This window comes from Lissotriton helveticus, chromosome 5_1 (genome assembly GCF_964261635.1).
Source record: "Lissotriton helveticus chromosome 5_1, aLisHel1.1, whole genome shotgun sequence".
In the NCBI taxonomy this organism is placed as follows: domain Eukaryota; kingdom Metazoa; phylum Chordata; class Amphibia; order Caudata; family Salamandridae; genus Lissotriton; species Lissotriton helveticus.
The window spans coordinates 1,714,926,949-1,714,942,338 of NC_136065.1; the positions used below are offsets into that span (position 1 = coordinate 1,714,926,949).

General features: G+C 44.7%; 1 protein-coding gene across 1 annotated transcript; it reads left to right on the forward strand.

The window, feature by feature from the left end:
• Window positions 1–319: 319 nt before the first annotated feature.
• Window positions 320–14,615, forward strand: LOC144752784 (olfactory receptor 11L1-like). The gene is made up of 2 exons (XM_078640635.1): window positions 320–376; window positions 13,656–14,615. Exons 1-2 carry the CDS (start codon window positions 320–322, stop codon window positions 14,613–14,615), a joined length of 1,017 nt encoding a protein of 338 aa, XP_078496761.1.
• Window positions 14,616–15,390: the final 775 nt, after the last annotated feature.

The window sequence follows — 15,390 nt, forward strand, 5'->3', positions numbered from 1 at the left end:
CATGTCAGGTGAATGGTAAAACAAAGAAAAAGACAAACCTGAAAGAAATGTAAAAATATCCACGTTGGAGGCGAAGACATAGGGTCTCCATCTTAATGTTAAAACATCCAGGGCGAAAAATGGCGGAACAGTAAGACACCATCGAGAGTCAGGTTGGCGGTCTAGTGTTTCGGCGCTTGGGAGATTCCAGGTGGACAAGGTGCGAACTCATGCAGCGAGAAGTAGTGTCTTCTCATTCCGCATGGCAATTCCTATCAGCCTTCGACATCTAGGGTTGTTCATGTGAAGAAGAATTTTGGACAACTGAATTATCTAACGCATGCGCAAAGTGGGATACCAGCGTCTTCTTGGTTCCAGTGAGAATGAAAATTCAAAAGTAAGGTCAAGCAAACTTTAGCTATAACATTGACTCTCTTGCATATTTTCCCTGTGAAAATAACAGCGGATATGTTCTCAAGTTCTTATTGTACCAAACCAAATGCATATTATTTCACAATAGTTTAGCTTAGTTACTCATAGTTAGGACTCTAGGGAGTTAGCACAGAGTGCTCTCATTCTTGTTTATTCAACATTTTCATCTTGGAAGGTTCAGTCGATAATTACACGCACGTCTGAAGCAGTGACAGGTAATTCAAGTATTTTACAAAGAATTTAAAATCAGAACGTCGACTACTCATTAAGGTAAATTAATAACAAATGTTTTCCTTCTAATTCTCAGCATAGAACCTGCTTTAGAACAATATAAAGATATTCCAGAGAGAGGCAATAGTCAATGTCCAAATGGTAATAAAAGTATCAATTGATTACATAGAACTGTAGTAAAAGTTAGTGCGTGTAGTGTGCTTATGCATTGTGTTCCCCTGCAGGTACAGTCAGAAGACTACCAACACACAGAGTGAAGAAGTGACTTCGCCACTGGACCTTGGCTGTCTCTCTTTTTATCCACTTCCCCTTTCCCCCCGTTTCAGGCGTTACCTTGAGAATTCTCGGGTGGTGACTGGGGCGTGGAGGCGTTGGGGCAATCGTCGACTCCTGTGAACTTGTGGTATCTGACAATGAATGCATTATTTATAGTGATGGTTCTGCGCAACCGGTGTTAAGGAGTAAACGGCAATGTAGCACAATGTGTGCTTTCGTTAAAGGGCGGATTCAGGATGGAAGATTTCATCCAAATTGCACAAAAACACAGTCTCTTGAAGACTGCAAGGCACAGCTGGCAGAACTAATAGCACTAATACTGGCACTGGTAAATATGGATCGAGAATTCCCCACACTAATTGTATGCGATTCTTTTTAATGTGTACAGTCATACAATGAATATCTACATCACTGGGGACAAAATCGGTTTAAAGATGCAAAAGGTGGCACAATCAAGCACAAAATGCTATGGGAACAGGTAGTGGAGTTGAAAAAAGAACTACCACAGGCTCACATGATACACACACATGTGATGGTGTTCACGTTGAACACACACTGAGTCATCAATGAGATGGTGTTCACGTTGAAGGGAATTCATTGACTGACAAAGCCGCAAAGGGGGCTGTACGCCCGGCTTCTGTAGCTGCAATCACTCGTTTAAAAATGAGAGTAGATGGTGAACAAATGGTTGGGATTATTGCCACACACAATAACTCAGCAGTAACGAAAAAGTTTCAACTCAAGGTAAATGCAAACAATGTTCCATTTGCTCAGATTCCTGGAGTGGCGGATAGAGTAATACCAAATATGGATCGCAGGTTATAATTAATTCTAACAGCACACAAGGTTATAGGTTCTGCACGTGCAGGAGTTTCTGCTACTGTTTCTTTACTGAAACATTGCTATTGGTGGCCAAGGCGAGGAAGGAAGACTAAAGATCACGTCTTGTAATGGGACATCTGTCAACAGATGAAAGGCTCAACCGTAAGACGCCTTGTGCAGACACCATTACTAATGTCAGACAAATCACTGGTGTGTGTTTATTTGGACCACTGTGGCCCCTTACAATCTAATGGGGCTTACAAGTATATCATAGTTGCAGTGGATTCCTGGTCTAGGTTCCTATGGACTGACGCTCGAACTGTTGTAAAAGATGTGTGAGTCTTTATAGGGACATATCCAATGGGCACACTTCATTTTGACCGTTGCCCCAAGTTTAGCTCTCTGGCTTACAAGGAAGCTATGGGAAGTCTGGGTGTAGCATTGCAGTACTCCTCTCCGTACCATCCAGAGGGAAATTTGGTTGTGGAAAGGGAAAACCGGGACTGAAAGCATTCTTTAATAGCTAGAGTATTAGGCTTGGGTGGCAATTGGGTAAAACATCTGTCTGGAGTCCAAAGAGCTTTGAATAATCAGCCAAGAAGCTCTCAAGGGGGATCACTCCTTATGGAGTCCTATTTAAAATGAGAATGTGGGTACCTGATCTTGATTGTGAAGGTACAGTGGTGGATAAAAAACCTTTTGACAACCATAAACATTTGGCTGATTTACAGGACCTGAATGAAACCAGTGCACAACAGAGTAATGTCAATATAAAGAAGAATGCCACTGTGGAAGTAAAAAGTGTCATAACAAGACATGTGTGGATCTCTAAAGTCGGGGATCTGGTCAGAGAAAAAATAGCAGACATAAAAGAATTTGGGCCATCATACAGAAAGCCTGTACCTGTCATGGCAGTTAAAGGAACAATAACTGTACTTCTGCCACCTCTTGCTGGTAAAAAAGAGAAAAGATTTGTCTCAATTGACCTAATCAAACCACACTATGTGGCCGATACTGAGTAGTTGGCCACTTGGACTCCGAAGTAGCACATACCCTCCTCTCTAACCATACAAGAAGTTCAAACAGAAAGACTCATCATGGTTAAAGGGTCACCCACACGGAATGAAGCACTAAGCAACAATGCAATGGAACTTTTTCCTCTTGAAACTGAAGTTCAAAATGAGAACTCAACTGAAGGACAAATTTAAATTTGACCAAACACGGAGATCTATATCAACATGCCCCAACAAGAGCAAGCTACAGTTTCCACAAAACCTGGAGAACTGTCGAAAATTGATCGAACACATCTGGCTATTTCATTGACTTTGACACCTTTTCATTAGATCCAAGCAAAACTGGAATGATGGGAGCCCAAAAAACTTGTCTACAGCAATTTAAAGACTTTCTGAACTTTCTAAAAACACTTACTTGGTATCACCTTGGGTAGAAGTCTGGGTATCTACAGGAATACTTTACTTTCTTTTCTGGATAGGCCTTGTAATTGTTTTTAGTATGCTTATTAATGGGACTTATCTTCAAGAAAGCTTTTCAGCACGAAAAGTGAATGTGATCCTGAAATATCACCGAACATCACATCATGAAAGAAGAGGCCTGTCAACAGTGAACATTACAGCAGTCCCTACCCCTGATGGTGTAGAATGAGACAAGGTTGATTTCGATATATTTGGCCTCACAGAACTTTTAAAAAACCACATTTATTCAAAATATCATTGAGTAATATCATTACCTCAAGTACATTTTCCGATGATTGGGATTATGAAACTGTAAATAATATGCAGTCTGATTTAGAGGAATCTGCTGCTTTTTCTAATAAAAAAATGTTAGAATACACATCAGAGTTTGGGAAAATGTATTGCTATCAACATATGGTCATCATTGTATGCATACATCTGCTAACCCTAGGAATGTTTTCACATATCACCAATGGGAATATTTCCCAACACCGCCAAAAATCAGAAATCACCCGATGTCCTTTAGCAATGGACACTGCCTGAGGGGGGAGTAGAGTCCTACTATCTCTTAACGAAACCATGTGCTATTGTGGCAGATATCTTCCTTGTGAAGTTACTAAAGCCTCTCTGGTGAAGCCCACTTGTTTAGTTTGTGAGCATCTGCTCATCTCTTAAACAGAGACGTTTAAGAGATTTGGTTTAGTGGTTAGAAGCTGCTCATCTTGAAATAGGTACAAATAGCGGCCTGGCCAACATACTGTCATTTTGGACAAATCATGTAATCTTCCTGTGCCAAAAAACATAACAAAAAATGTGTAACATAGTCTGCCACTAGCATAAGGCGCTGTTAAAAAAAGAAAAATACAATAAGGAGCGCTACAAGTTTCAAGGCAGAGATATGCGGCATCTGTTTCCTTGCCAAACTGTATGCTGCAATGTCTGTTGCTGAGAGGGTACGTGGTTGATTTCATGTACTCTGTGACCCTCCACTTATACCCCACATCCCACATTACAATTAACATTGCTGCATGGCAGTGTTCGTCTTTGTTATGAGGAGTTCAACATCTGTTAGGTAGCCTTGAGTATCTCACCCAGGCCACTTATATTCTAAGCATTCTTGAATATGTAGTCGTAATCTTAATAAAGGGCTAAACGGGACTGCAAATCTCATAATATGACGAAAACAAGCATTTGCAAAGCAATATATCTCATTTGCAAGAGTTTGAGCTATTGGCATTGTAAATAACAATTCCTTTTATTTATGTGTTTTAAAAATCTGCAATTGGTGCGTAAACACACACTTTGTACTCATAGTTGTTGCTTACAAGAAACAACGCTGACAGTAAAAGGGGTGCAGTTACTGGCAGCCTTGCTCCTCGTAAGCAACGCCTTTAAGTATAAAGTGCATGTTTTCGCACCCCTGACAAATTTTCAAAACATATAAATGAAAGGCATTGTCATTTACAAAGCCAATAGCTCAAACTCTTGCAAATATGATACCTATTTCATTGCAAATGCTTGTTATGTAATGTGGGTAGCCAAAGATTTAGGACCGTATCTCAGACAGCAACTAGGCTGAAAACTAGAAAAGCAGGGAATTCCATGGGTGCATGACTTGTGTGGTTCTCACCAGGTAATTTTACCCAGAAACCTTGGCAAACTTTAATTTTTGGTAAGAAGTACACATTTTCCTCACATTTCTGTGATGTAACGTTCTGGAATCTTTGGAGAGCCACACATTTCCTACCACTTGTCTCTGATTAAGGATGGGACCCCACTTGTGTGGGTGGGTCAAGAGCCCTCAACACAAAAGGCACCGCATTATGATGGGAGATAATGAATTGTAGTAGCTGATGTATTTGTGGCTGTGCTATGGTGCCACCCATGTAAAGCTACAAACTAGAGATATGCTTGAAAACTAGACAACCAGGGGAGTCCAAGGTGGCATGCCTTGCTTGGATCCCACAAGGTTTTCCTACCCACAATGCTCTGCAACCTCAAATCTTGCCTGAAAGTACACATTTTTCTTACATTTCAGTGATGGAAGCTACCAGAATTCACCGGAATCTACAAAATTCTTACCACCCAGCATTACCCCATTTATGCAGATCAAAATGCTGCCATACTGTTGGGCTATGCCTAGTGTCCTAGACAGAAACAGTTCAAACCAAAGTCAATGGCAGACTCCCCCCTGAGAGTGGCTCCCATTGATCTTGGTTTGAGCTGTTCCTGCATTGTATGTCTGCAATAATGTTGGTGGCGTCATGCAATTCAAAGTTGTGCTTTTTTTGAGTAATCCATTTACCTCTATGGGACCATCTAAGGAACCCAGAGGTCCATTTTGCACTATTGGCTTTGTCTAGGAGTACTCCTGTATGTGTAGGTAGGATCAATTTTTCAACACAATATAAAGGAGTAGTTCTGACTAACCCAGCGGCCTGATATACATTGTAGACTCTGTCTTGAAGTGTTCTTCCATGTATTACCTGCAGCATTCTATAGGAAAACAGTACATTTTGCAGCTTACACCCACTTTTTGCTCCCTGTGGACTACTAGATGTTGCCTGTCAACTTTGACAATGCACTAAAGCCTGCTAATTATGCACCAGTGTCAGGGCTCTCTCCCTACACCTGATGTGTGTGAATTTGCAACCCCAATTGACAAGGACTTTAAGAACCTTATAAGTCCCAGAATATGGTAGCAGTGTTACCCAGCCCTTGGGTGGTAAAGGGGTCCCCAGTGATTATGCCACTGTTTGTGCCACTCTGTGTGACCCAGGTAAACTACTGACAGCAGGCCTATTACTGCTGGTACAGTGTAAACTGCTCCATTTCAACTTTGTCATCACCATGTGTAGCAAAGCCCATGCATTGTTTTTAATATATGTCACTCATCCTTAAGGAAGGCCTCCTGAGTCCAGGAAGCAGGGTGCATTATATTAAGGGTATAGACATTGCAAGTTGTTATGTCTCTATAGTGGCATTTAACATTAAAGTACACTATAAGTAATAGGCGGTCTGTAAGATAACATGGTCTTTCACCCGGGCAGACCCGGAGTCAATAGCTCCATAATGGTTCCACCTAAATATGTTTGAGTATCAAACAACGTTCTTTCTCACCCCTGGTATGAGTCTCATGGCAAGGATGATATGGCATGCACCCAGGTGGCTACTTTAGAGGTAGCCTACCTGGTCACTTGATACCTGGTCACCTTTTGCACATAAACAATCAATGGCAATTTTCTGTTTTTATGTGTGTTGAACAATGCAGCACACATGGAAACAGCAAAAACGAGTAGAAATAAAGCATTTCTTCTCCTTTCACCTGTTTAAGACCATTTCCTTCGCCTTAATTTTAGAGTCGCTCTGTATTTACACCACCCTTGTAAACTGGGGGCAGCATCAAAATCAATGGGTGTTGCTGTGGAACCCATTGCCCTCCCATTTTGCGCTAAGTACACCGTAAAAGGGTGTTGTATGTACAAGGAAGCCTTGTGAATAAGGCAAAGCCCCTATCGTTGGCGATAGGAGCTAGTAAATATGCCCCAAATTTTCTAAAGCCAAAAACTTCCTTTTGATCTAAAGTGGCAGACATTCACATAATACCCCAGCCACTTTGTGTGCAAATATGCTCCTTTTAAAAGCATATAGTTCTATCACCTGAGATACCTCAGCGATAGCACCCAATTATGTCACAGCGTTGACTAAATATGTGTCAAAAAGAGGCAAATAATGCAGCATAATACAACACATTTTTGCCACATGTGTATGGTACGTTTTTTTATAGATGTAAATGTGTACATTTTCATTGAGGTGGCCCCAATCACCGTATATGGGGAAAGTACACACTTATAAATTAAAAAAATAAGCCCCAAAGGTGGTCAACCCATGTACTCAGGGCTGACCCACACCTACATTTATTTTAGCTTTTTGGGAAAACATGTGCTTTCCTGATGGGAGGTCAGGAGCTTTGATCGGTCACCAAGAAAAACAAATATTCCCACAGCAAATATGAGTCCAACAGGGTGTCGCCCGTATGTCAGGAGGGCTGACTCCCTGAAAATTTCCTATATTTTTTTTCTTTAAGCATAGCTTTTTTTTACCTTGCCCGGGTGTGTAATCACGCTCCCTAGGAGACAAAAACACTTTTTAAATTAGTTTTAGCCCCAATGGGGATGTCCCATTCCCCATGAGTACTGACTCACCCTAACTGGTAGTCACTGGTAACTTGGTGGGTTTCCTGGCTGTGGATCACAGTGCGAAAGCAATTCAGGGAGGGCCAGGAATCTGTTTCAGAGAGCCTCATTGGAAAGGGGCCACCCTTCCCTTTCCAATGAGGCCTCCCTGAAAATTGGGGAGGCCTTTTATAGTGCTTTTTCTCCACCAGAGCAGGAGGGAGCACTTACCTCCTTCTGCTTGCTGCTCCATGGGGAATATGTGCCATCAGCATACCTCGCAGCATACTGACATCACACATAGGTGGGAGTAGCTGATGAAGAAGCAATTCTGCATCTCCCCTGCCCTTTGCAAAAAAAGGTATCCTCCGGTGCAAGCACTGGAGGATCATTTTCAGCCCTCCCTAGTGTTGGCCAACACCCACACTAGGGAGGGAATGTGGCCAGCAGCCATTGGCTGCCCCAATAGTATTAGGTTAGGTGAAAGCACTGCCAAAACATTGTTTTCTTGATTGTTTCTGTTATTAACCCACATCATCTCCCTAAGTAAGTCTTGGACTACTAGACTTTGCTATTTGAGGGTCAATTGCTAAAAGATTATACTTGGTGCACAGCTTTGGACTCAACGGTAGTGTCAACATACTGGATGGCAGTGGCAGTAAGGCTCTGATTGTTACAATCTGAGCCTAGTAGCCTCTGTTTTAAATGGGACACCAGAAAAAGTTGACACAGTAAATGTGTGTGTGAGAGGAATTTGGAGTGAATGACACTGAGGACCTGATTACAAGTTTGGCAGTGCGGAAGTGGACCGCCACACCAGCAGCCTGCACCTGTGCACCAATCCCATGTGCGCACCGCCCACCAAATTATGAGTTTCCTCATGTTTAGTGGGCATTTTTGGGTGGTCCCACGGCATTGCCTTGGAAATTGGCCACCGCAATGGGAACACCAAGAACAGTTCCTGTATGGCAAAGACTGTAAAGTCCATGCCATGCAGGAACTGTGGTGCATGCACACAGGGAGACACATGTTATTACCCCCTGCTGCATAGCCATTCACATGGGTAACAGGGGGCCAAGGCCCCCTATTTGTTAGGACCACCAGCCTTTTCGTGGAGTAAAGACCTCCAGTTGCGTCTCATGTGGTTAGGAGCAGTATGGGGAGTGGCTGGGTGGTGGGGGATTTTGACAGACGACCATGGGGGAAAATTAAATAAATAATTAATTTTCCCTCCACGGCTAAAGACCTCCATGACACTGCTGGCGGTCCTGAAACTCGCAATATGCATGACGGTGCGGCAGCGGCACAACCAGAATATTGCTAAGCCTCTGAGCACTGCTCTACCTCCAGGGAACAGCGGTTCTCTGTTGGTTGCGGCAGTGCAATGTTGGTCCGACGGCCCAAGTTGTAATTGGGCAGTTGGACCGCAGCTGTGGCAGTGGCTGGACTGCATCCACCACACCCCCACGAGTCTGGCGGTCCTCAGTCCGCCTGTCTCGTAAATAGGCCCTGAGTGACTGATAGTGAGTGAGAATGAGTGAGAGTGATTAAGTTACTGTGACTTGGAGCAGATGTGAGAGAGTAAGTCAGTTAAAGTAAGTGTAACATAACATAAGTATTTGTAAAGCACACCTTCAGTCGAGGGTATCTTAGGGCTGAATAACAGATGTTTATGGTTACCCAACTCATTTTATCGACTTCAGAAGAATGAAAGGCTGAGTGGACCCACTGGGATTTGAACCTGTGATGATGAGGTCAAACACAGGCCCGTGTGTGTTTGTGTGAGTGGCTGAGTGTAAAGAATGTGGGTGAGTGAGAATGAGTGAGAGGGATAATGAGTTAGTGAGAGTTAGTGAGCAGATGTGTATCTGTTATGCTTGGGGGCTGTTCCTTCCCCTGGTATACCGATAATTATTGGCTCAGGGATACACCCACTGGTACTGGCATATTGGAGGTACTAGTCCGCATAAGGCAGGGCACTAGTGGCAAAATAGAAGTCCTGGGCAGCTAGAGGTAATCCTCGGGATACTGGACTACCCACGGCAAAACACTTCTGCTACATATTGGAGGAAATGTTTGGTATAAAGGGTTTGTTTGTGTCCCCATCTGGATGGACCATGGTCCTGCCCTTCAGTCAGAGCTTCTCCTTTTGGAGCCAGACCAAGGCTGGTTTTCATGTGTCTTATATTTTTCTGGAGGGTACAGTAGTTGAAAAACGATGGATTGGAATGAGTCCTGACCGAATTGCCAGTGGATGACATAAATCCAAGCGTTCCTTTCATCACTTGTTTGATTGTTGCAGTAGGCACCTTTACCGGACGTGGGTTGTATACTCAGTGTGCGCAGAACTTAGTCTATACCTGACTGATGAGAACTGTGTAGGCTGAAAATGATCTTGGGGTTGCATGTCTTCTGTTCTAGAGGGGATCTAGATTGACAATTTGATCTGGACTGTTCCTCTTGGAGCAGGACCGAGGCCTATTTCGTCTTTATTTAGACTGGCACAGTGGACAGTTTATGGTCATCATCGCTACACCACGCCATCACTCGTGGCTGAGATTAAGTCAAACTTCCTTCAAAGTTTTTGTTGCATATGAGGGATGAAGAATCAAAAGCTTTATTCGATTTTAGATATTAAAATCATAAAAGCATACAGACAGATACTAAAATACATTTATAAACATTTTAAAATAAGTCTCCTAATAGCTTTTGATTACACAGTTAGTGCATTAAACATGTTTTACGCAATCTTTAGGCAATGTTGTAGGGCACAATGGTCTACAAAATTTAGTAATTATGACACACAGAAACTATTGTACAACAGTTTGGGATAATTAAAAGCCACTGGAAAACTACTGCAATTACTTGGGTGAGTTCCTCTACCCCCGGGATGTTATCAATGCCCCGGGTACTAGGGGAAAGCGTGTAAGACCTATAAGGGTAAAAGTCATGTAGATTCCAGGTAGAAATGAGTCCATCTCCATTTTGGGGTAGCCACGTCTGCATGTATGGCACAATAAGTCTACTCCTAAAACGTATCAAAATCAAATCCCCCGAGATGTCTTTTTTAAGAGAACCAAGCCATCCCACCCTCCGGACACTCATTATTCGGCCATCAAGGTGGTAGGGCAGAGGTCTGTTTTTTGACAGCCAGTACTTGACCTTGTTCATAAGTTCGTGGTGTCTCTCAGCTTTGCCTTCTGTTAGTTCAGGGACTCCCGAAAGAACAATGACAAAAGGCGCTGCTTCTGGAGGTAGATGTATGTGGGTGTTGCGCGCAAATTTGGGTGGAACATGACGAGGAGTTTTCAATTTCAGGGGGGCTTTGGGGTTGATAGGAAGAGAGGAGGTGGGGGTTGGCAATTGGATGGGCGCCGCTTCATAAGGAGTAGTCAAATTAGGTAGGTTTGAATGGTCGGTTGTCGGCGAGCAATGGGTTGGTTCGTTGTGAGCTGAGGGTTTCAGGAGGGATTCAATGGAGTTCTCCAGCCCCATGAGCTTATTCCCCAGCGTCGTGATTTTGTCCATCAAGGGGTGTATTAAAGATTTGAGCAAATGCTCAATTATAGATAGGAGAGCCTGATGGGAAGGTGGTGATAAATCCTCCAAATTAACACCAGGCGGCGTGGTAAAAAGAGTATTAGCTAAGGGTGGAATTGGACTTGTAGAAGGTTTATCAGGTGTTTGAGATTTGGTAGAGCTCCCATTGTCTTTATTCCCCACAATCTTCTTTTTGACAAGCGTAACCCTGGGAGGTGTAAGTTTTGTATCAGTAAGAGTTTTCTGCTCCCTTGGATATGTTTGTGAGCTGCGGCGTTTTGGCGTGAGGGAGGGTGCTGCAGGAACATATTTGACCTTACACAGACTGTTAAGGTCATCCAGCCATGGGAAACTAGATGGGGAATGTGCGAATATATCGACCGGGATTTTGTTGGACATATCCCCAGATTTGGGCTTAGGAATGGATACAGTACAACAGGTCGATAATTTGCCTCAAACCTCCCATAGAGGGTGGCCCGTCCCCGTCCTCCTCTGTCCGATGAGGGCCGTAGAGGGCCCGCCCTTTGCCCGGGCTTCGCCCGGCGCTCCCGCGCGCGACTCGCGATGCGAGAGGTTCCCCTGCCTTTTGCCCGCGCCTCCGGGCGCTCCGCTGACGTCACCTGACCGCCGGGGCACCTGGGGGATGTAGTCCCTTGCCCTCGCGGTGGTCAGGATGATGGCGCTAGTGTGGCGCTAGTGTGTCTTCCGCCGTTCCCCTCACGGCACCAGGTTAGTGTAGCAGGACCTCCCAGGGCGATCTCCTCCCTGTTTGCAGCTTCCCTTACAGCGCTCGCCAACAGCGCTCGGCTCCCCTGCCTTTTGCCCGCGCCTCCGGGCGCTCCGCTGACGTCACCTGACCGCCGGGGCACCTGGGGGATGTAGTCCCTTGCCCTCGCGGCGGTCAGGATGATGGCGCTAGTGTGTCTTCCGCCGTTCCCCTCACGGCACCAGGTTAGTGTAGCAGGACCTCCCAGGGCGATCTCCTCCCTGTTTGCAGCTTCCCTTACAGCGCTCGCCAACAGCGCTCGGCTCCCCTGCCTTTTGCCCGCGCCTCTGGGCACTCCGCTGACGTCACCTGACCGCCGGGGCACCTGGGGGATGTAGTCCCTTGCCCTCGCGGCGGTCAGGATGATGGCGCTAGTGTGGCGCTAGTGTGTCTTCCGCCGTTCCCCTCACGGCACCAGGTTAGTGTAGCAGGACCTCCCAGGGCGATCTCCTCCCTGTTTGCAGCTTCCCTTACAGCGCTCGCCAACAGCGCTCGGCTCCCCTGCCTTTTGCCCGCGCCTCCAGGCGCTCCGCTGACGTCACCTGACCGCCGGGGCACCTGGGGGATGTAGTCCCTTGCCCTCGCGGCGGTCAGGATGATGGCGCTAGTGTGTCTTCCGCCGTTCCCCTCACGGCACCAGGTTAGTGTAGCAGGACCTCCCAGGGCGATCTCCTCCCTGTTTGCAGCTTCCCTTACAGCGCTCGCCAACAGTGCTCGGCTCCCCTGCCTTTTGCCCGCGCCTCCGGGCGCTCCGCTGACGTCACCTGACCGCCGGGGCACCTGGGGGATGTAGTCCCTTGCCCTCGCGGCGGTCAGGATGATAGCGCTAGTGTGGCGCTAGTGTGTCTTCCGCCGTTCCCCTCACGGCACCAGGTTAGTGTAGCAGGACCTCCCAGGACGATCTCCTCCCTGTTTGCAGCTTCCCTTACAGCGCTCGCTGAGGGATGAAAAATTGCATATGCGCAGCATACATGAGAATGCGGGCTCTGATGCACACACATAGTATATGGGTGGCATCAATTATACATTTCTAGTACTTGCATCATGTAGTTTAATTTTTACATAAGGGTGCGCCCATAAAAAATGCTGTCCCTGGCACACTGGAGGTAATGTTTTAGATGTGTGTGTGCCTGATTTAAAGTTTGGCAGACATAGTAGTGCCTATTGGGATGGTGGAGGATATTACCACCACCATCTCAAGGATACTTCACTGGTCAAATTTAAAGATGACTCTCAGCCCTGCAGTCATCTATGTGCATTGAAAGGAACCACTATAATGGTACATCTTTTCAATGTATTAAACAGTTGGTGTACTGTTCCCATCAGTTTTGATGCCTGTACACCAAAAGTTCGACAATTTTTTGTTTTTCAGAAACAAACTTTCAAAGCCACACTGTGGGTGTTTTTTTCTCCCAGGAGTTGGTGGTCATTATGGTGTGTTTGTCCTGGCCTTCATCGCCAGGTTTTTCCTGCCTATGACAGACAGAGCTAAAACATTACACCATCAACGCTAAATAGGGTGTATGGGCTAATATCCTTCCTCCGACTGTTCTTACTTTGTCAGGACATGAGAGGAAGGGTTCAATGTATAGAGCCAGTGAGCGATCCATCGATGGACTGCTTTTGGTCCACCTGTCCCTAAATGTGACATGCGGACCTCAGGTTTAGCAGGCAGTGCCCTGAGTCCTTTTTAAAATGGAGCACCCGGTCTGCCAAACTCTAAATCTGGCCCTAACTCTTCCACTTGAGCCAGAGGGAAATCAGATAGTATTCATTATCTCATGAAACCTTCGTGCATTCACATCAAGAGCATAGCTATGAAACTGGTGTTCCCAAGCGCACTGTGAAGACTGATTTACATAAAGGCCCTAGATTCCATTATTTCCCTTATTTCCAATGTTGTGTCTTTAATAATATTGTTAATACCCCTAATAATGGTTTCTCTTTTGATCTTTTCCTTAGGTGATGAATAGGACGAAGAGGAACTGCTCAGGAAACATAAACACAATCCCCGAATTTTACATTAGAGGATTCCAAATTGCTTCTGATCTGAAACCCCTGTTCTTTTTACTGCTTTTCACGATATATATGTTGACAGTGACTGGGAATGTTTTAATCATCATTGTAGTGTCTACGGTTGAGCGCCTTCACTCACCAATGTACTTTTTACTTGGCAATTTGTCATTTGCTGAAGTCTGGTACACAACAGCAATTTTCCCAACTTTGCTGGGCAGCCTGCTCAACAAAGGAATCACAATATCCTTTCCCAATTGCCTCATACAGCTTTATGTTTTTGGGTGGCTGGTAATCGTGGAGTGTTTCCTCTTAACATTCATGGCTTACGACCGCTATGTTGCCATTTGCTATCCATTACATTATTCCACTATTATGGATCGAAACACATGCATACGCCTGCTCTCATGGATCTTACTGGCCAGCTGCATTCCTCCTTCAGTCACCTGCATTTTCTTAAGCAGGTTGCAATTTCCCAGTTACACCGAGGTCGACCACTTCTTCTGCGACATTCTGCCACTTCTAAAAGCAGCCTGCTCAGACACAACCTTTCTGAAGACTGAAATATTTATGATCACTTCCACCGTCACACCCATCTCATTTATTCTGATCATTGTCTCTTATATTTACATCATATATACCATCTTAAAAATCTCCTCAGCCACAGAGAGGCACAGGGCCTTCTCCACCTGCAGCTCTCACCTTGCTGTTGTTTTCATGTACTTTGGGTCACTAATGACTATGTATGTGGTCCCATCAGCTGGCAAGTCTCTGAATGTAAATAAAACTCTATCCCTGCTATACACGGTTATAACTCCACTGTTCAACCCACTCATATATACTCTGAGAAATAAAGATATTAGGGATAGTTTGACCATTGCTTTGAGAAGCCAAAAGTGTTTAAAGTAGACATCCATAAGTGAAGCAAACGTAATAGAAATATTATGGGTAGAGCTCTCTTATGGAGGAATGGATTGGGCGTAGTTCTGGATCTTCCTCGAGCATCAGCAGGTCCAGTACAGGTCAAGGTGCTGAGTCACAATTATCGTGGAATAAAAAATCACAAGATAAACGGAGTTTTGTTCATCAATGTATCAAGTATATCACACACTTCCGGCATACTCCTTTGATTCTGCAGTTCATAGAATGACCAAGAGCTCCGAAATGGAAAGAACATCTGTTCCATTGAAACAGAGGCCCATTCGCTCAGTCTAATTCCCTCAACATTCACGCTTCTGCTTCCACTGCGATCATTCATCTTCCTGCGATCCGCAATGCGCCTCTAATGTGGACCTACTGATGAGCAATTGAAATACAGCTACAAACATACCCCCATATTCATCAAGAACACATTTTGCTATTCCTTAATAGCGAAAAATACCGATTCGCTATTAAGGAATAGCAAAATGCTATTCATCAAGAAATCACTTCAAAAATAGCGTTTTCTAATAATTCCTTAATTGCGACTCGCAAACTGCGAGTCGCAATTAAGGAATATCTCCCCATTCATTCCTATGGGCCTAGAGGCCCATAGGAATAAATGGGAAGACAATTTCAATTTGCTAATCGCAATTAACGATTCGCAAATTGGGATTGCGATTTCAAGGGTGCAGGGGTGTCCAAAGTCACCCTGTTGCACCCCTGAAATTGATGTGTGCACATATGTTGCGCACACACATGCCCT